The sequence below is a fragment of the Trachypithecus francoisi genome, unplaced genomic scaffold (genome assembly GCF_009764315.1).
Source record: "Trachypithecus francoisi isolate TF-2019V2 unplaced genomic scaffold, Tfra_2.0 Lachesis_group8, whole genome shotgun sequence".
Lineage (NCBI taxonomy): Eukaryota > Metazoa > Chordata > Mammalia > Primates > Cercopithecidae > Trachypithecus > Trachypithecus francoisi.
Window position 1 is genome coordinate 64,577,306 of NW_022681473.1, and position 21,993 is coordinate 64,599,298.

At 44.0% G+C, this 21,993-nt stretch overlaps 1 protein-coding gene across 3 annotated transcripts in view; it reads right to left on the minus strand.

The window, feature by feature from the left end:
• Positions 1-15,364, minus strand: part of RAB6A (RAB6A, member RAS oncogene family) — a 103,993-nt gene extending 88,629 nt beyond the window's left edge. Inside the window, exon 1 of one of the 3 annotated variants that reach the window (XM_033205841.1) lies at positions 14,810-15,364. In XM_033205841.1, the coding sequence (XP_033061732.1) occupies positions 14,810-14,879 (70 nt within the window). In that variant the 5' untranslated portion in view covers positions 14,880-15,364. The remainder of the gene's footprint in view (positions 1-14,809) is intronic. The other 2 variants (XM_033205842.1, XM_033205843.1) reach the window with 2 other exon arrangements.
• Positions 15,365-21,993: the final 6,629 nt, after the last annotated feature.

Below are 21,993 nucleotides of genomic sequence, written 5' to 3' on the forward strand. Positions count from 1 at the left end.
CAAAGAAAAATAGGCCGGGCGTGGTGGCTCATGCCTGTAATCCCAGCACATTTGGAGGCCAAGGCAGGTGGATCACCTGAGGTCAGGAGTTCAAGACCAGCCTGACCAACATGAAGAAACCCCGTGTCTACTAAAAATACAAAATTAGCCGGACGTGGTAGCACATGCCTCTAATACCAGCTACTTGGGAGGCTGATGCAGAAGAATCACTTGAACCCGGGAGGTAGAGGTTGCAGTGAACCGAGATAGCCCCATTGACTCCACCCTGGGCAACAGGAGTGAAAATCCATTTCAAAAAAAAAAGAAAGAAAAGAAAAAAAAGTAAACAAATATATTAATGTTCGAATGGCTATTTATTTCTCACTTCATTCCAAAACTATTAAATGCTAGGAAATAAGGAGGGTGGGGGATAAGAATGCAAAAACAGGCCAGGCGCAGTGGCTCAAGCCTGTAATCCCAGCACTTTGGGAGGCCGAGACGGGCGGATCACGAGGTCAGGAGATCGAGACCATCCTGGCTAACACGGTGAAACCCCGTCTCTACTAAAAATACAAAAACTAGCCGGGCGACGTGGCGGGCGCCTGTAGTCCCAGCTACTCGGGAGGCTGAGGCAGGAGAATGGTGTGAACCCGGGAGGCGGAGCTTGCAGTGAGCTGAGATCCGGCCACTGCACTCCAGTCCGGGCGACAGAGCGAGACTCCGCCTCAAAAAAAAAAAAAAAATGCAAAAACAAATACAAGTAAAGCCCTGACCTGAAAAGAGCTTACAATCCACTGAAGAAAACAAGCATGCACACATACAAGAGAGTGAACAAGATAAGAAAGCACTGTACGGCAGTGACTCACGCCTGTAATCCCTTTGGGAGGCCAAGGCAGGCAGATCACTCAGGAGTTTGAGACCAGCCTGGGCAGCATGGTGAAATCCCATCTCTACTAAAAATCCAAAAAAAAATTTAGTCCGGTGTGGTGGTGGGCACGTGTAATCCCAGCTACTGGAGAGGCTGAGGCAGGAGAACAGCTTGAATGCGGGAGGCAGAAGTTGCAATGAGCTAAGATTGCGCCACTGTACTCCAGACTGAGCGACAGAGTAAGACTCTGTCTTAAAAAAAAAAAAGGCTGGCGCGGTGGCTCACGCCTGTAATCCCAGCACTTTGGGAGGCCGAGGTGGGTGGATCACGAGGTCAGGGGACGATCTGGCTAACATGGTGAAATCCCGTCTCTACTAAAAATACAAAAGAAAAATTAGTCGGGCGTGGTAGCTAGCGGGCGCCTGTAGTCCCAGCTACTTGGGAGGCTGAGGCAGGAGAATGGCGTGAACCAGGGAGGCGAAGCTTGTAGTGAGCCGTTATTACGCCACTGCACTCCAGCCGGAGGACAGAGCGAGACTCCGTTTCAAAAAAAAAAAAAAGAAATTCTTTTTTGTCTTATACAAAAGTTATAAAAATAGTACAGAGAATTTCAGTATACCTTTTACCTGGCTTCCTCTAAGATAAAATCCTTTTTTTTCCCCCCCTGAGATGGAGTCTTGCTCTGTCGCCCAGGCTGGAATGCAGTGGTGTGATTTTGGCTCACTGCAATCTCCACTTCCCAGCTTCAAGCAATTCTCCTGCCTCAGCCTCCCAAGTAGCTGGTATTCCAGGTGCCCAACCATGCTCGGCTAATTTTTGCATTTTTAGTAGAGACTGGGTTTCACCATGTTGGCCAGGCTGGTCTCAAACTCCTGACCTCGTGATTGGCCCACCTTGGCCTCCCAAAGTGCTAGGAATTACAGCTGTGAGACACCACGCCCCGCCAGCCTCTAAGATAAAATCTTACATACCCACAGCACAATTATCAAAACTTAACAGTGATATCATGTTATTAACTAAACTATGTAACTGATTTAGAATTTCACCCATTTTTCTATTAATGCCCTTTTTCTGTTCCAAGATGTCATCCAGGATCCCATATTGCATTTAGTTGTCATGTCTCCTTGGGCTCCTCTGATTTGTGAGATTTTTGCCATTTTCCCTTGTTTTTGTGACACGGACACTTTCGCATAATACTGGTCAGTTGTTTCACGTAATGTTCCTCAATTTGGATTTGTCTGATGTTTTCTCAAGATTAGACAGAGGTCATGCATTCTTGGCAAAACTACCACAGAATTAATGTGCCTTTCTCAGTGCATTATAACAGAGGATACATAATGGCTCATTATCTTATTCCTAAAGATGTCAACCTTAATCATGTGGTTACTGGTGGTGTCTACAGTGTTTCTTCACCCTACAGTTAATGTTTTTCCCTTTGTAAATAACAACTACATTGGGGAAGACACTTTGAGACGATGCATTGTGTTCTCAAACTTTTGCCCACCAATTTTAAAATTAATCAAAGGGATCTTACCTGCAGCAATTACTACTGTGGTATTCTAATGGTGATTTTTAAATTTACCTCATTCGGTCTGTATTTGTTAATTGGAATTCTTAACAATTCCAATTGTTAAGGAAGAGCTGTCACTTCTTTACATTATTATGAACTCATGGATATTTTAATTCTCTAATAGAGAGATCCTGAAATATTAAGCTCAAAAATATGTAAAGGAACGAACAATATCCCAAAAATAAAGGCCTCTATGAGCAATTATATACAAAAATGTCAAGAATATTTCAGTAAGGAGATCCTCCTCTTTGAGCAGCCATAGCAAAATAGTTACAATATGACGTGTGGAGTTTGTTTTAAAATAACCCACTTTTCCCAAGAGTTCAAGGTTACAGTGAGCTATGACTGCACCACTGCAATCCAGCCTAGGTGACAGAGTGAGACCCTGTCTCTAAAAAATTAATAAATATATAAAATAACCCACTTTGGTATAGAGGTTGGGAATGCTATATAGATGAAAAAAAAACTGATATAATAATTATTAAAGCTGTGTAACAGCTAACAGGGGCTCCTGATGCGAGTCTCTGTATTTCTTTATACATTCAAATTTTTCTGTAATGAAGAGTCAAATATTTTAAGGACCCCAAAACATAGTATTTAGTTAAATCACAAGTTCACTCTTCAAATATGCCATTTATACCTGTTGTCTATTTCTGAATCCTCCTTCATCCCCCCAAAATTCTACCGAAACTAACTTTAAAAAATTATGGATTAGGTTGGGCACTGTGGCTCACGCCTGTAATTCCAGCACTTTGGAAGGCCGAGGTGGGCAGATCAGATTGAGGTGAGGAGTTCGAGACCAGCCTCGCCAATATGATGACACCCCATCTCTACTATAAATAAAAAAATTAACCAGGCATGGTGGCACACGCCTGTAATCCCAGCTACTCGGGAGGCTGAGGCACGAGAATCTCTTGAACCCAGGAGGCAGAGCTTGCAGTGAGCCGAAATCACGACACTGCACTCCAGCCTGGACAACAGTACAAGACTCTATCTCAAAAAAAGAAAAAAAGAAATGCGGTATACATCTACCATGGAATACTACTCAGCCATAAAAAGGAACAAAGTAATGGCATTCGCAGCAACCTGGATGGAGTTGGAGACCACTATTCTAAGTGAAGTAACTCAGGAATGGAAAACCAAACATCATATGTTCTCATTTATGTAAGAGGGAGCTAAGCTATGATAACACAAAGGCAAAACAATGACATAATGGACTTTGGGGACTCAGGGGAAAGTGGGGGAGGGATAAAATACTACATACACACTGGCTACAGTGTACACTGCTCGGGTGATAGGTGCACCAAAATCTCATAAGTCACTACTAAAGAACTATTCCATGCAACCAAACACCCACCACCTGTTCCCCCAAAACTACTGAAAAATAAAAGGCAGAGACATGTTCTGTACAGTACACAACTTAATGACAATCTAAGAAACTAAACTAGGCTGGGCTCAGTGGCTCATGACTGTAATCTCAGCCTTTTGGGAGGCTGAGGCCAGAGGATCACGCGAGGGCAGGAGTTTGAGACCATCCTGGTCAACAAAGCAAGATCTGTCTCTATGAAAAAACTTAAAAATTAGCCAGCTGTGGTGGTATGTGCCTATAGTCCTAGCTACTCCGGAGGCTAAGCCAGGAAGACTGCTTAAGCCCAGGAGCTTGTAGATGCAGTGAGCTATGATCACACCACTACACGCCAGCCTGGGCAACAGAGCAAGACCCTGACTGTAAGGAAAAAACAAACTGGCAGGGTGTGGTGGCATATGCCTGTAGTCCCACCTACTCAGGAGGCTGAGGCAGGAGAATCACTTGAGTTCAGGAGTTCAAGGCCAGCCTGGGCAATATAGCGAGATCTTATCTCTAATTACAACATTTTAAAACAAGAATTAAAAAAAAATTTTTTTTTAAAGTCTGCCTTATTGAGGCTGCTGTGAGTCTTGATTGTGTCACCTCACTCTAGCCTGAGAGACAGAGCAAGACCTTGTCTCAAAAAAAACAAAAAGTACATTTTATAAAATTAAAACCAACTTATTTTACCCCCATATTCATAGTAGCATTATTCATAGTAGCCAAAAGGTAGAGGCAAACAAGTATCCATCCACAGATGAATGAATAAACAAAATGTGACACATGCATACAATGGAGTATTAGCCTTAAAAAGGAAGGAAATCTTGGCCTGGTAAAGACGAGTGTTAGAAATAAGCAATACAAAGGTAGAAGCCAGACTATGAAAGCCTTTAACTTAGAGAAGAGAGTTTGGATTTCATCTCAAAAGTGAAGTCTGCTGGGATGTTTTGGCAAGGTTTAGTCAATCTCACAATGGACAGGATAACAAAGAGGTTTATTTAGTACTTATTAATTTAAAAAAATCATAAAATATTTGTCCTTTTGTGACTGCCTTATTTCATTTAGCACAACGTCCTCAAGGTTCATCCACATTGTAGCATGTGTCAGATTTCCTTTTTTTTTTTTTTTTGAGACAGAGTCACACTCTGTCGCCCAGGCTGCAGTACAGTGGCATGATGTCAGTTCACTGCAACCTCCACCTTCCAGGTTCAAGGTTCAAGCAATTCTCGTGCCTCAGTCTCCAGGGTAGCTGGGATTACAGGCATGTGCCACCACGCCCAGGTAATGTTTGTATTTTTAGTAGAGGCGGGGTTTCTCCATGTTGGCCAAGCTGGTCACAAACTCCTGGCCTCAAATGATCCTCACACCTTGGCTTCCCAAACTGTTGGGAGTACAGGCGTGAGCCCCCCACACCAGACCAAGATTTCCTTCCTTTTTAAGGCTAATATTCCATTGTATGCATGTGTCACATTTTGTTTATACATTCATCTGTGGATGGATACTTGTTTGCCTCTACCTTTTGGCTACTATGAATAATGCTACTATGAATATGGGGGCAAAATAAGTTCGTTTTAATTTTATAAAATGTACTTTTTTTTTTTGAGCCAGGGTCTTGCTCTGTCTCTCAGGCTAGAGTGAGGTGACACAATCAAGACTCACAGCAGCCTCAATCTTCTATGCTCAAGCCAGCCTCCCAAGTAACTGGGACTATAGGCATGTGCCACCTCACCTGGCTCATTTTTAAAATTTTTTTGTAAAAATAGGGTCTCACTATATTGCCCAGGCTGGTCTCAAACTTCTGGCCTCAAGCAATCCTCCCGCCTCAGTCTCCCAAAATGCTGGGATTACAGGTGTGAGTCCATGCCCCCCAGCCAAAATGTACTTTTAAAAAAGAAGAGAGCCAGGCTCAGTAGCCTGAGTCTACAGTCCCAGCTACTCAGGAGGCTGAGGCAGCAGGATCACTTGAGCCCAGGAGTTCAGGGCTGTAGTGTGCTATCATCACGCCTGTGAACGGACTGCACTCCAGCCTGGGCAACACAGAGAGACCCTGTCTCAAAAAACAAACCAACCAACCAACCCTAAACAAGTATTAAGCAAGTATTAAGTGTTGGTTCTCAGAAAATCTAAATCATCCAAGTTAGAAGGTAGAAAGCAAATGGAAAAGTAGTAATTGACCTAACAGACTCAATAATGATCAATTTTAAACCGACAATGGGGAAAGCTGAGAAAGCTGATTTGGACCACAGAACGCCCATTGATTTAGGAATTGTCTGGGCCAAGTACATCTAGAAATAAAGGTGAAGATGGAACTAAAAACAGAAGGAAGGGATGAAAGTCTATTTAACAAGTAGATTAACATTCTCTTATATTCCCTCTTTGGTTCAACACAGCTGGGTCCCTCCTCCATTTCATCAGAAAATTAGAAGATAATGCTGCTGAGAAAGAAAAACAGGGTTTCTGTACTAGGGATTACAAGGTACAGCTGAGGGATAGAGTATGAACAATATTAAAAGCAAAGAAACTAAATGCATTTACTGTATGTTATGACTTCAAACCCTCTCTCCATTCACTTCCAAGAACACTGACAACCAAGTTTCTCTCCAGCAGTGCACTGAGTAATTCTTCAGGGAATCTGACCAGCAAAAAGACTTAAAGACCTAACATTAGAGACTCCCAAAAAGGAACTCAGCAAGATCATTCTGCAGTAAAGACCCACAAACCCACACAAGAGCTTTAAAAAAAAAAAAAAATTACTGCTCAACTCTTAAATAGAAGCAAATAGCCAAGAAACACTAGTTTTTTGAGGACCACATCAAACAGGAAATAGAGAAACTAAAACAAGCAGAGACGAAAAACAATGTACAAAAACTAAATATGCAGGAAGAAAAGTCATATAGCTTATTAATATCTTTAAAATGACAAGAAAAGGTAAAAATGGGAAATTAAAAAGATGTTACAGAAGGCTGGGTGTGGTGACTCACAGCTGTAATCCCAGCACTTTGGGAGGCCAAGGTGGGCAGATCACTGAAGGTCAGGAGTTCACAACCAGTCTGCCCAACAAAGTGAAATCACATCTCTACTAAAAATACAAAAATTAGCCAGGCATGGTGGCGGATGCCTGTAATCTCAGCTACTCAGGAGACTGAGGTATGAGAATCGTTTGAACGCAGGAGGTGGAGGTTGCAATAAGCCAAGATTGTGCCACGGCACTCCAGCCTGGGTGACAGGGCGAGATTCTGTCTCAAAAAACAAAAAACAGATGCTACAGAAAAGGAACATTCAGAAGATGAACAAAAACGCTCTTTGAAATTAAAATGATAAGGGCTGGCACAGTGGCTCATGCCTGTAATCCCAGCACTCTGGGAGTCCGAGGCCAGGCAGATCATGTGAGCTCAGGAATTCAAGACAAGCCTGGGCAACATGGTGAAACACCATCTCTACCAAAAATACAAAAAACAGCCGGGCTTGGTGGCGCATGCTTGTGGTCCCAGCTACTCCGGAGGCTGACATGGGAGGGATCACTTGAGCCTGGAAGGCGGAGGTTGCAGTAAGCTGAGATTGCACCACTGCACTCAAGCGTGGGTGACAGAGTAAGACTCCACCTCAAAAAAAAAAAAAAAGAAATTAAAATGACAGCAGAAAAAAATAATAGAACGGAAGAAAGTTGAGAAAAATCTTATAAGAATTAAAACAGAAGCATAAGGAAATGGAAGAGACCAGATGAAATAAAATTAGGAAGTCTAATAAAAAGTCCAAGCCAGGTGAGGTGGTGCAAGCCTGTAATTCCAGAGTCAGGAGCTTGAGGCAGGAGAATCACTTGAGGCCGGGAGTTGGAAACCAGCCTGGCAACACAGCAAGACCTCATTTGCTAAAAAAATTTTTTTAATCAGCTAAGCACAATGGCACATGCCTCTAATATCAACAGCTCCAGAGGCTGAGGTGGGAGGATCACTTGAGCCCAGGAGCTCGTGGCTGCAGTGAGCTATAATAGCACCCCTGTACTGCAGCCTGGGTGAGAGAGCAAGGAGTTCAAGACCAACCTGGCCAACATGGCCACTCACTGCAACCTCCACTTCCTGGGTTCAAGTGACTCTCCTGCCTCAGCCTCCTGAGTAGATGGGATTACAGACATGCACCATCATGCCTAGCTAATTTTTTGTATTTTAGTAGAGCCAGGGTTTCACCATGTTGGCCAGGCTGGTCTCCAACTCCAGACCTCAAGTGATCTGCCTAGCTAGGCCTCCCAAAGTGCTGGGATTACAGGTATGAGCCACCACACCCAGCCTTAGCTCTACTTTTAAAAGCAGCTGCACTCATCATACTATATTGTATTAGGTATTGTATATTTCTTCCCTGATAAAATATAAATTCCTTAAGAGTAGGCACTAACAAACCACCTGACACTGTAGCAATTTTCAATAAACATTTGTTAAATTAAAACACTTTCTGAGCCCTTCTCATGTGGCCAGCACTCTTCTTTACATTATTTGACTAGTTTAAACGTCACAATAACTCTATGGTAGGTCTATTATCTTTATGTTATACATAAGGAAAAATGGAGCATAAAGAGATGTTGAATAATCTGCCAAAGGTCAGTAGCCACTGCTGAAACATGCAATCTAGTCTCCATCTCTACCAGTCCTTTAATGCTCTAAATCATTAACTCTACCATTTAATTTTAAGGCCTCAGAACAAGACATGAAACACTGGCAACATTGTAACAGGAAATACAATTGGCTTGGTATTACCTAAGCCAGCAGTTTACAAAAAGTGATCCACTGACCCCTTGGGATCTCCCAAGACCCTTGGGGAGGTCCACAAACTCTTGGATGTCAAAATCATTTTTATAATATTAAGATGTTATTTGAATTTTTCACTCTTACTCTCTTGAAATGTATTGTGGAGTTCCCCAGGGCCTATATGATGTGTAATATTACAGGACTGAATGCATAAACAGCTATGCAAATCCAATTGTCCTCTATCAAGTCAGACATTAAAGAGACTTGCAAATATGTAAAACAATGTCACTCTCACTAAATCTCTGTTTGGAAAATAATTCTTTTTCATTTCAGAAATGATGTTAACATGAAGGCTAGGCACGGTGGCTCATGCCTGTAATCCCAGGACTTTGGGAAACCAAGGCAAGCAGGTCACTTGAGGCCAGGAGTTTGAGACCAGCCTGGCCCATATAGCAAAACCCTGTCTCTACTAAAAAGACGAAAAATTAGCCAGGCATGGTGGCGTGTGCCTGTGGTCCCAGCTACTCAGGAGGCTGAGGCATGAAAATCACTGGAACCCGGGAGGCACTCACTCCATCCTGGGCAACTGAGGGAGGCTGTCAAAAAAAAAAAAAAAAGGTGTTAACATGCAATGGGTTTATTATTATTATTATTTTTTGAGACGGAGTTTTGCTCTTGTTGCCCAGGCTGGAGTGCAATGGCGTGATCCTGGCTTACTGCAACCTCCGCCTCCCGGGTTCAAGCGATTCTCCTGCCTTAGCCTCCTGAGTAGCTGGGACTACCACTGGGACCGTCCACCACCATGCCAGGCTAATTTCTTTGTATTTTTAGTAGAGACGGGGTTTCACCATGTTGGTCAGGCTGGTCTCAAACTTTTGGCCTCAAGTGATCTGCTTGCCTCGGCCTCCCAAAATGCTGGGATTACAAGCATGAGCCACCATGCTTGGCCCTATTACTTTTTAACATATTAAATATTTTTTAATTTTTTTTCAGTACAGTAAATGTTGATATAAAATACATAAACAAAAGTCAGGCACAGTGGCATGTGCTTATAGTCTCAGCTACCAGGGAGGCTGAGGCAGGAGGAGAGCTTGAGACAAGGCTGTAGTTGGCGATAATAGCCCCTGTGAACAGTCACTGCATCCAAGGAGAAGGGGGAAGGAAAGGGGAAGAAGGAAGGGGGAAGGAAGGGGGAAGGAAGGGGGAAGGAAGGGGGAAGTGGAAAGGAGGAAAGAAGGGAGAAAGGAGAAGGGGGAAGGGGGAGGAAGGGGGAAGGAAGGTGAGGAGGAGGAGGAGAAGAAAAAGAACAAGAGGAGGAGAAGGACAAGGAGGAGAAGGACAAAGAGGAGAAAAAAGAAGAGGAGGAAGAGGAGGAAGAACAATAACCACCACATTAACAGAGCTCATTAGGATCCTCAAAAATCTGTAAGAGCAGAAAGAGGTTTTGGGAAAAAAAAGTTTAAAAACCACTGATCTAGCCAATATAAAATGTTCAATACTGGCCAGGCATGGTGGCTCACACCTGCCTCCCAGCACTTTGGGAGGCTGAGGCCAGAGGATCAGCTCAAAAGTCTGAGACCAGCCTGGACAACATGGTAAAATCCCATCTTTACAAAAAAATACAAAAATTAGCCAGGCGTGGTGGTGCATGCCTGCTGTCTCAGCTACTTGGGAGGCTGAGGTGGGAGGATCACTTGAGCCTGGGAGATAGAGGGTGCAGTGAGCTGAGATCGCACTACTGCACTCCAGTCTGAGTGACAGAGTTAGACCCTGTCTCAAAAGAAAAACAACAACAACCTGGTCAGTACTGCTAGTCTCTGACAGTAAGACATTTTTCCTTATCTAACATATTGCAATTCAGTCAGCATTGATGTAAAAAAGAAAAGGCAATATAAAATGAAAAAAGCAGTAGTAGGCTGAGTGTGCGCTTCTCTCTGCCACTACTTCTCCTAATTTATAATTGGTAACATGTATACATAATAAAATCTTCTACTGTAAATCACTCAGTGACATTACTAAAAGTGCCTCTGCATCTCAAGACAATAGCCAGAGGTAGTAACAAAACAGACTCCTCAAGGAAACTTCCAATTGTGTATTTCCACATTCATTCATTCATTCATTCAGAGACGAAGTCTCACTCTGAGGCCCAGGGTGGAGTGCAGTGGGGCGGTCTCAGTTCACTGCAATCTCCACCTCCTGGGTGTTCAAGGGATTCTTCTGCCTCAGCCTCCTGAGTAGCTGGGATTACAGGCACACGCCACCACACCCAGCTAATTTTTGTATTGTTAGTAGAGATGGGATTTTGCCATGTTGGCCAGGCTGGTCTTGAACTCCTGACCTCAGGTGATCCATGCATCTGGGCCTCCTAAAGTGCTGGGATTACAGGTGTGAGCCACCACGCCCGGCCAAACATTCCCTTATTAAACTGTAAGAATTTATCCAAGGTTAAGATTGATGTCATTAACTCAATCTGCTTCATGTACTGATGTAATTCATTTTCATCATAGAGCATAATAGCTTAAATATATATTACATATATATATTTCTTTTCCTTGAGGCAGAGTCTCACTCTGTCGCCCAGGCTGGAGTGCAATGGCATGATCTCGGCTCACTGCACCCTCCGCCTCCTGAGTTCAAGTGATTCTCCTGCCTCAGCCTCCTAAGTAGCTGGGATTATAGGCACCCACCATCATGCCTGGCTAATTTTTGTATTTTTGTAGAGACCGGGCCGGGGGGTAGGGTGGTGGGCCTCCACCATGTTGGCCAGGCTGGTCTTGAACTGCTGACCTCAGATGATTAACCCATCTCAGCCTCCCAAAGTGCTGGGATTACAGGCATGAACCACCGCACCCACCCTAGTATCTTAAATTTTTGACAAGCCAAATAAAACCTAATTTCAGATCAGTTCCATAAGCACATGAGCACATCATTAGTATAATTTGAATACTTTTCATGTGTTATATTAATAATTTAACAACAACTTTAACAAAGGAAGACTAATTCTGCTCAACTCAAAAACAAAAAAGTACAAAATTCAGGTCAGTCCTATTTTTTGAATGAAATGCTTGGGCCTTTAAATGATTGGTTTCTCTATCCACTTAAGTATCTGATACATTCCTGTATACAATCAAATGATGTAAGTTTTAAGTGTTATTGTTAAACTATCAACTGCATAAGGAAAAAATGTGAACTTCACCATGTCAAAGAGTGTAATATAGGCTACTAGCTTTCGTTACTATTAGATTCAGCCACCATTCATTCACCCAACATGTCTGAGCAGCTACTATGAGCCTGGCTCTATGCTAGGCAATGGGGATACACTGAACAAAAAAGATAACAGTTTTCATCTTCATGGGAGTTGCATTCTTCTGTGGGAAATAAAAACACACACACAAAAAATAAGATAATTATAAATGTGGTAAATGCTATTAAGGAAAAAACAAGACTTGCCACAAATTCCAGTCTTTGAAAGCTGAATTGTGGAATTCTACCAGACCTAAAAATAAATAATTCATGAAGAGTTACATCAAAACGACATGGAGTCTACAGACCTCTACTAATGCATAAGAAAACTATAGACACTGACCATGAAAACAGAGATCAATCTTTCATGGTCAAGGCTACTGAATGGCATTACTTGGCAATATAGTAACTTCAAAAGATAATTAACTTGACATCCTGAATTGAATGCTGAAACAGAAAAAGGACATTAGGTTAAAACTAAAAATCTAGGCGGGCGCGGTGGCTCAAGCCTGTAATCCCAGCACTTTGGGAGGCCGAGACGGGCGGATCACGAGGTCAGAAGATCGAGACCATCCTGGCTAACCCGGTGAAACCCCGTCTATACTAAAAAACACACAAACACTAGCCACGCGAGGTGGCAGGCACCTGTAGTCCCAGCTACTGGGGAGGCTGAGGCAGGAGAATGGCGTAAACCCAGGAGGCGGAGCTTGCAGTGAGCCAAGATCCGGCCACTGCACTCCAGCCTGGGCAATAGAGCGAGACTCCATCTTAAAAAAAAAAAAAAAAAAAAAACTAAAAATCTAAATAAACTATGGACTTGAGTTAATAACAACATATCAATATTAGTTCATTAATTGTAACAAATGTGCCACACTAATACAAGATGTTAATAACAGGGGAAACTAGATGTGTGGATATATGGGAACTCTGCACTATCTTTTCGATTTTTCTGCAAGTCTAAAACTGTTCTAAAAAATGAAGTTTATAAAAAAAAAAATCTAACCAGGCTTTAGTAATGGACGGGGGAGGGTAGTAGAGGCTTAAACAAGGTACGAAATTAGAAGCCATAAAACTCTCCATTATGAATTAGAACATATACAAATACTCAAGAAATTCAAAGGAAGCCTGAAGATACTTAGGAAGTTAAAGCACTCCATTCATGCTAAAATATTTTTAGACAGGGAGATGAATGAGTTTTTTCATGCAAACTAAATAGCTGTGCATCACAACATAAGAAAGGCAATAATATCCTTAGAATGCACAATAAGTACTTTGGATCCTTTTTACCAATAATGATCAATAAGCTTTATTTTATGTTTGGGAACTGTCCTGAAATTGACATATAAAAGCTGGACCAGGATCAACTCCATAGGTTCTACCAAGTTACTCACCTAAAGACACAAGTTTATACTTACCTCAGGAAAATATGTAAGCAAAAAGCAAGGAGATCGTATTTTTACCCCCAAAAGGGAGGAGGGGAAGATAATCTACATATGAAAGGAGAAAAATGATTTCCCAGTTCTAACGGGAGGCAATTTTGCAAGATTATTAACCTCTGCAATGGCATACAAATTAGTATAAATAGTTCAAAGTAGTAATAAAAGCTATGAGTTTGTATCACTTATATGCCTTCCAGTCAAAACAAATAATTCATGTTTTCTATAACCTCACCTAAAACACCTAGTAGGTACTCAATGTTTGATGACTCAGAACTAATCTCTCAATGTCTGAATTTTAAAGACGGTCATGCAAAGTGTGAGAAAAACAAAGGAGGGTAATCGTCCCTGAATTGTCGAGTGTCAAGTTTGTATAATACAGCATAAAACTGAAATTACTACAAGAAGTAATCGTAGAAACGACCATCACAAAATTAGGATCTTGTATCTAATACAGAAGTACAGTGACAGCAGAACCTGACCAGGTGAATGACATAACAATTTCACTCATCAGATAGTACGGAATATGAAGCATAAAAGAATTATTTAGCCCAAATGGTATTTAAATCTAATTTAGATAACTAGTTGAGTCTATTCCTACTCTACTCCATTTTCCAAAGGAAATCCGACAAAACAAAGATGTTTGTTATTCTAAGCCTTCTCTCACATGAATCCTCAACATATCATTGGAAAATACTCAAGAAATGAATAATTAACATTTCCCCAGTAATTCCCGTTTGTACCACCATGAAACTCAGACGCTGCTTCACGTTGAAACGAGAAAAAGGGTAGGTGAGATGAGAAATATTCCAAATAAAATGATGACATAGCATCTGGCAGAGATTGAAAAATCATCAACACTGCCAAAAGAATTGTCAGTGATGGAAGTCAACAGAACAAAATGAGGTTTTCCGACAAGCCACAGCCCCATCTAACCTAAGAGGCAAAAATCTCCACTGCCGACGCTACCCCTTTCACCCCCAACCACCCCATGCTCAATTCGTCTCAAATTCAGATGTTTCCTCTGTGGCCCGATCATTTCCCACCCAGATGAAAACCATTTAATAATTTTTTCTACGACCACCCCTTCCCACCTTCGACGACATCAGCACTTCTCAGGGCCAAGCCTCTGGGGAAAACAACGCCCAGATCCCACCCTCCTTGGCCAAGGTTGAAGAGGGCCCGTTCTCAGGAGTGGGGCTTCCCTGAGTGGGCCTCACAGAGCTGAGGAACTGGGAAAAGAGCAAGGAATAAGGGTGGGGCTCAAGAAAGGGAGCCGGGGTAGGGGAAACGACGGAGACCGGAGGAAGAAAGGGATGGACAAGAGGCTGGGCGGGGTGAGGGCTGAGGAGGGGGGAGAGATCGACCGGAGATGGCCGGACTGCAGGGAACGGAGACGGCGAGTCAAGGATTGAAGAACCCGGGGAACAGGGTAAAATCTCGGCCGACAGATTCAGGCAGAGAGCCAATGGCACCGGGGGGGGGGGGGCACACCGGGAAGGGCTGCGGTGGCAATGAGCGCGGACGCTAGGCGGGCTGGGAGCCTCCGCGGACCGAAGGGCCGCACCGGGGGCGGTGCGGGGACGCTGCGGCCAGCTGCCAGGAGTGGGGGAGCCACGCACTCACCGCTTTGCTCCCCCAGGAACACTAGCTTGAATTTCCTCAGCGGATTCCCGAAGTCTCCGCCCGCGGACATGGTGGAACTAGAGGAGCTGCCGCCGCCTCAGCCCAGAGACCTCCCGGACCGATGCTGCTCCAGCCGGCTGACGAAAAAGGCGAGCGGAAGGGCAAGCGCCGGGCTCTCTCGGCCCCTGCAAGGCCCGGTGGAGAAGCCCGGCTGGAGGGCTGCAGGACTCTCCACAGACTGGCAGCCGCCGCCGCCTCCCGGCAGAGTAGCCTACCACCGAGCGAGGCCCGCGGCTGGGAAGGGGAGGGCGGTGTCGGCAGGAGCCAGGGGTGTGCTCTGGCTTCCCTAGGCTAGGGCAGTACCCTCCTTCCGCATTCGACTCCGACACTTGGGGGAGAGAGGCGGAGGGTGGCGGAGCCGGAACCGCAGACGTATCTGGGACCTCTCACGCGCAGCGCCTCAGCTTCCACAGCTGCCGCCGCCGCCGCCGCAGCCCAACCTGCTGAGTGCGCGAGCCTCTGGCGCTGCGCGGGGCGAGCCCGGGCGCGAGCCTGGGGCCCCGCCGGCCGCTGGCGTGCGTGCGTGCGTGCGTGCGCGCGCGCCACCGCCATCGCCAGCGCCTTCCTGGTTTGGACACCTCTACTGGCTCCTCCCGCATGGCGGCGACGGGGCAGGTTAGGTTTCCACTCGCGCCAGAAGAAGCCAGGAGGAGGCGGGGCAAGCCAGGGATAAGTTGGGGGGGAAGGCTGGAGTCCTTACGTCACTTACATAATGAGCCAATGGGAAGGGGCCGAGGGCGAGCAGACACACGAGTGAGGTGGCAGCGTGAGAGCGCGCGCGCAACCCTAGAGCAGTGGAAAGCGGACCACTGTGGCGGCCATAGGAAGTGTGGCGCTTCTCAGTCTTACGGGAGAGGAGGGGAAGGAAGGGTGGGGCGGAGGCGGGGCCAGGACAAAGGTGGAATATGAGCCCCCAAAAAGTGTGGGTGGTCCTATAGCCTTAAAATTTGTAAGAGGAGCCTCTTTCCTGAGCCCTCAGCCGTGCCTCACAGTCCTCAATCCGTTCTTCACCCGTGCACCCACCTCACCTTTTTCATCCTCTCATCATAATTCCTTTCACGGCATCTTACTAAATAACATTATCTTCCATTGCTCCCAGGAATTGTATAACTGTCAGAATCAGGGCCTCCCAATTTTGCAGATGAGGAAACTGAAGCCTAGAGGGAGAAAATGACTTGCCAAATCCGTAAAGCGGGCCGGGCGCGGTGGCCCATGACTGTAATCCCAGCACTTTGGGAGGCGGAGGCGAGTGGATCATGAGGTCAAGAGATCAAGAACATCCTGGCCAACGTGGTGAAACCCTGTCTCTACCAAAAGTAGAAAAATTAGCTGGGCGTGGTGGCGCGCGCCTGTAGCCCCAGCTACTCGGGAGGCTGAGGCAGGAGAATACCTTGAACCTGGGAGGCAGAGGTTGCAGTGAGTCGAGATCGCACCACGGCACTCCAGCCTGGCGACAGAGCGAGAATCCATCTCAAAAAAAAAAAAAGCCAGGCGTGATGGCTCATGCCTGTAATCCCAGCACTTTGAAGGCTGAGTTGGGTGGATCACCTGACGTCGAGAGTTCCAGACCAGCCTTGGCCAACATGATGAAACCCCATCTCTACTAAAAATACAAAAAATTAACGTGGTGTGGTGGTGGGTGCCTGTAATCCCAGCTACTTGGAAGGCTGAGGCAGGAGAATCCTTGAACCCGGAAGGCGGAGGTTGCAGTGAGCCAAGGTCACACCATTGCACTCCAGCCTGGGCAACAAGAGCCAGACTCTGTCAAAAAAAAAAAAAAAAAAAAAGTCCATAAAGCGGCTGGGCGCGGTGGCTCACACCTGTAATCTCAGCACTTTCAGAGGCCGAGGCGGTAGAATCGCTTGAGCCCAAGAGTTCGAAACCAGGCTGGGCAACAAAGCCTGGTCTATAAAAAATAAAATAATTAGCCGAATGTCGTGGTGTGCCCCTGTAGTTCCAGCTACTCAGGAGCCTGAGGCAGAAGAATTGCTTGAGTCCAGGAGTTGGAAGCTGAAGTATGGCACCACTGCACTGAAATCTGGGCAACAGAACAAGTCCCTGTCTTAAAAAAAAAAAAAAAAAACTTTATAAGTTAACAATTAAAAAAGTTCTTACATTTGTGTATAGTATCTTATATCATTCACAAAAACATTTATGTACATTTTCTCATTATTGGGGAGTTATTTGCTTAGCTGTAGAAACGACAGAATCGAAAAAGTGCCTTCTCAGGCCTAGGGATGAATTGCTGACCTAGAATAAATTACAGGGAGTTCTTAAAATGTCATCTAGTCTGGCTTATCAAGACAACAGCTATATCCTCAAACCATCTCTATCAAAATGTACTCCCTTCTGGTTCCTCTCCCAGCCACGTGCAGGTAGAACATGCATCTAAAATAAAATGGTAAAAACCTGGCTTGTGGCATGGACATTTGATTTTACAAGTAGTTTGTCAGGTCTAATAGGGTCCTCTCCACCATTAATCCAGAACCCTGTCACATACAAAGAGCAGCTTAAACCAATAAACTTTTTAAAAAGATTATGCAAACAGAAGTGAGTAGCTATTTTATTTCTGATGGGTACCAAGTTTTCATTATGCTTCCTGAAATAGACTGTAAAGTAACATCTGAGGACTGGAACTATAATTATTTTGTACTTCCTGCAGAACTTTATGAATCAGTCCTCCCTGCTGCTTTGGTCTCTGTAGTCACCTAGACAGGTGGTACTATTCCCTGTCATTTTGAAGGGCCTCATGGTATAGTCCACCTCTTACCTAAAATGTTTTAATGTTTTAAGCTTTCATTTTGCTTTGACACATATAGAGCCTCATTATCCTCTGAAGCTGCCTTCATATTTACCAAGTACTCTGCGTTAAGTTTTGTCTTCAGAGACTTTATGGCCTAAACATTGCATATTAAGTGCTGTAGTGTATAGCAAATGGAAAAATTACTCAGGAGAAAGAGGAATTAGGCCCTTTTCAAGAGTATTTTCACCTTCATGATTTCCTTTTTTTTTTTGTTTGTTTTTTTTTTTGTTTTTTTTTTTGTTTTTTTTTTTTTTGAGGCGGAGTCCCGCTCTGTCTCCCGGACTGGAGTGCAGTGGCCGGATCTCAGCTCACTGCAAGCTCCGCCTCCCGGGTTTACGCCATTCTCCTGCCTCAGCCTCCCGAGTAGCTGGGACTACAGGCGCCCGCCACCTCGCCCAGCTAGTTTTTTTATTTTTAGTAGAGACGGGGTTTCACCGTGTTAGCCAGGATGGTCTCGATCTCCTGACCTCGTGATCCACCCGTCTCGGCCTCCCAAAGTGCTGGGATTACAGGCTTGAGCCACCGCGCCCGGCCGATTTCCTACACTCACTTCTCTTTACCGCAAACACTCTTCCCCTCCCTTCCCCACTCTTCCCCAATTCCTACTCATCCTTCAGTTAAAGAAATTGTCTTCTTTTTTTTTAATTTTAAATTGCTTACCACTTAAAGAAGTTGTCTTTGTCCATTCAGCCTGCTGTAACAGAATACCATGACTAGGTGGCTTAAACAACAAACATTTATTTCTTACAGCCGGAGACTGGAAAGTCCAAGAGCAAGGTACCAGAAGATACGGCGTCTGGTGAAGGCCCACTTCCTGGTTCATAGACAACCATCTTCTCACTGTACCCTCACATGGCAGAAAGAGAGCAAGAAAGTTCTCTGGGGTCCCTCTTATGAGGGAACTAATCCCATTTATGAGTACTCCACCCTCATGACCTAATCACCTCCCTGAGGTCCTTGGGGAGACACAAACATTCAGTCTATTGCACAAGTCTTACTCCCATCTGCTCCCATCCCACCAACACTATAAGTACCTTTGCCTGTCCTATTGTACCCTATTCTCAATTGTTGTTCATCGTCAATGTTCCCTACTTGACTGTAACCTCCATGAGGTCAGATGTCATCTTGTATCCCCAGTGCTTGAAGAGTGCTTAGTACATAGTAAGCATGCAGCAGATGTTTGCTGACAAAATGAAATAAAAGAGGAATTATTTTTCACAATCTTCAAAGGATGAATGGGATTTGGGCATGCAGAGAAGGAAAGTTAAGAGCATTTTGGAGAAAGAGAACATTACTCAAAAATATGTCAGGTAATTTGATACTTCTTTCCTAAACCATTACTTATGAAAAAGATGCTGAGAACAGATCTTGTAACTAAAAATTAGGAACAATGGGAGAGGACAGGCTTCACAGCTCCAAATTCACAGTACCTAAAGCAGCTTTCATTATCAATTTAAAGGTGATATCTAAATTGAAGCTCAGGAGTATGTAGGGAATCTATCACACAGAAATTATAATAAAATTATAGCTTATCTTCTGCCCTGAGAGACACAAAGCTTCTTGCAGGAGGACTGATTTTTTTTTTTTTTGAGACGGAGTTTTGCTCTTGTTGCCCAGGCTGGAATGCAATGGCGCGATCTCGGCTCATAGCAACCTCCGCCTTTCGGGTTCAAGCGATTCTCCTACCTCAGCCTCCTGAGTAGCTGGGATTACAGGCATGTGCCATCACACCCGGCTAATTTTGTATTTTTACTAGAGATGGGGTTTCTCCATGTTGGTCAGGTTAGTCTCGAACTCCCAACCTCAGATGATCTGCCTGCCTTGTTCTCCCAAAGTGCTGGGACTACAGGCGTGAGCGACTGCGCTCGGCTGAAATTTCTTTTTTTTCTTTTTTTGGAGACAGAGTCTTACTCTCTCCAGGCTGGAGTGCAGTGGTGCGATCTTGGCTCACTACAACCTCCACTTCCTGGGTTCAAGAGATTCTCCTGCCTCAGTCTCCTGAGTAGTTGGGATTACAGAAGTGTGCCACCATGTCCAGCTAATTTTTGTATTTTTAGTAGAGACGGGGTTTCACCATGGTGGCCAGGCTGGTCTCACACTCCTGACCTCAAGTGATCCGCCTGCCTTGGCCTCCCAAAGTGCTGAGATTACAGGCGTGAGCCACTGCGCCCGGTCAATTTCATCTTATTCTTAGCGACAGACACTATTGGTTGCATATCCAGCAATGCACACATAACACACACACATCCATCATATATACTAGAGATGACAGATGTGTTTCTAGCCTCCCTTCAGCTAAGGTATGGGCACATGAGTCCATCTGAGCCAGTGGGAGATGAAGGAAATGTGCTAGAGGCTTTTTTATTCTAAGAGAAGAAGAGATATAGAGAGACATATTTTCTTCCTTGATGAAAAGGAATAAATAAGAAAAAACTGCCTTTTTTCTGCCATTGATGTGGCTGTGTAAGGACATGATATTTAGAGCTAAGATAGCTCTTCTGAACATTAATATATAATTCTAATGAAAAAAGCCAATCACTGATGATGGCTAAGCAGAAAGCCACTGTACCAACCCTGGAACTGGCCTTCTTTTGGATTTCTTTTTTAGTAACATAATAAATGTCTTTGTATTTAATAATGCCTTTATGTGTCTTTGTATTTCTTTGTTATTGTTACTGGGAGCTGACATTCTCATCTTTAGATCCCTTAAAACACCTTGCATAGTTGCTTGACTATTAGGCACTCAATATCGTATGTGTATATATAAAGTAGTAGTTATCAAATGGGAACTGCCTTTTTCTGTTTAGTACTCCCTAAAAAGGGATTTATTACTGTTGGAGAGGCAGGAAATCAATAGAAGGAGAAAAACTGTCCAGGTAAAAGGACTGAAATCATATTGCTCACATTTGAAACAAATAATAGCTCTGGCAGGAATTCAAATTCCATCAAATGCAAAGCCCTTCTAACCCACACTGCAGGGTATTATAATCATTGCTACTAAAAATAATAGTGGGTCAATATACAAAGCATAAAAATGACAAATGCTCAGTAATTCAAGGTGACCAATAAAGTGAGTACAATTAACACAAGATATGTTGAAGTAAGTCTCATTTTTAAAAGACCACAAAGAGGCCGGGCGCGGTGGCTCAAGCCTGTAATCCCAGCACTTTGGGAGGCCGAGACGGGCGGATCACGAGGTCAGGAGATCGAGACCATCCTGGCTAACACGGTAAAACTCCGTCTCTACTAAAAATACAAAAAAACTAGCCGGGCGGGTGAGGTGGCGGGCGCCTGTAGTCCCAGCTACTTGGGAGGCTGAGGCAGGAGAATGGCGTAAACCCGGGAGGCGGAGCTTGCAGTGAGCTGAGATCCGGCCACTGCACTCCAGTCCGGGCGACAGAGTGAGACTCCGCCTCAAAAAAAAAAAAAAAGACCACAAAGAATAAAGGTGGAGAGGAGTCACGTTAAAACCTGTTTTCCAAATACTTTTTCCTATAAGGACATGCCATTGGAGAATAAAGATTATTCAGTCAAAGTGGAGAAGGTGGTAGAACTTAAATGGAATGCTCCTTTCTGTAATTATAGCCAATGAATAGCTAAGTCAAAATATATTTTTGCTACAGATTGATCTACAGAATCTATTTTTGATAATTCCATTTTGTTCTGTTCATGTGAATCATGGTCCCCGTTATGAATAATGTGATTTCTCAGAGCCTTGTAAGTGAGGTGTTACTTCCAGGCTTTGAAATTGCAGTGGGGGAAGAACTTGCTTCTTTTTATGCTAGTCCAGAATGTATAAAATCTGACACATTGCTGGAGCTCTCCTCTCCCCACACTCTATCCCCCACAAATAATAAAGTCTTCTCTAAGATGTACAAGCGAATGAATCACTCCACCTGCTACTAAGTGATAATCACTCTCAGAGTAGAAGAGAACAACTGCCTCTACTGCTGTTTATATAAAGAACAGAGCATCTTAGGACAGAAAAGTGAGACCAACACTGTTTGCACTGAAATACCAACAGACTGCACAGCCAAATTGTAACTTGCCAAAGAAGCCAAGAGAAAATATCTTTCTGTGAACATTTCTTCGGCTTTTCAATTAACACAAAGTAATTGGGACTTCATTTTACATAAAATCAAAATATATCGAAATAATTACAGAAATTGTAGCTCAAACTATCGAGTGACATTATAAGCCACAACATCACAGGGAAAACGAACAAACTTCCGGTTTTAGGAAGATAAAGATGTTCTGTCTTCTTCTTCTGAAACCATTCCAAAACCAGAAAAAAGAAATTAAAATGCAAACTCTGGGTTTG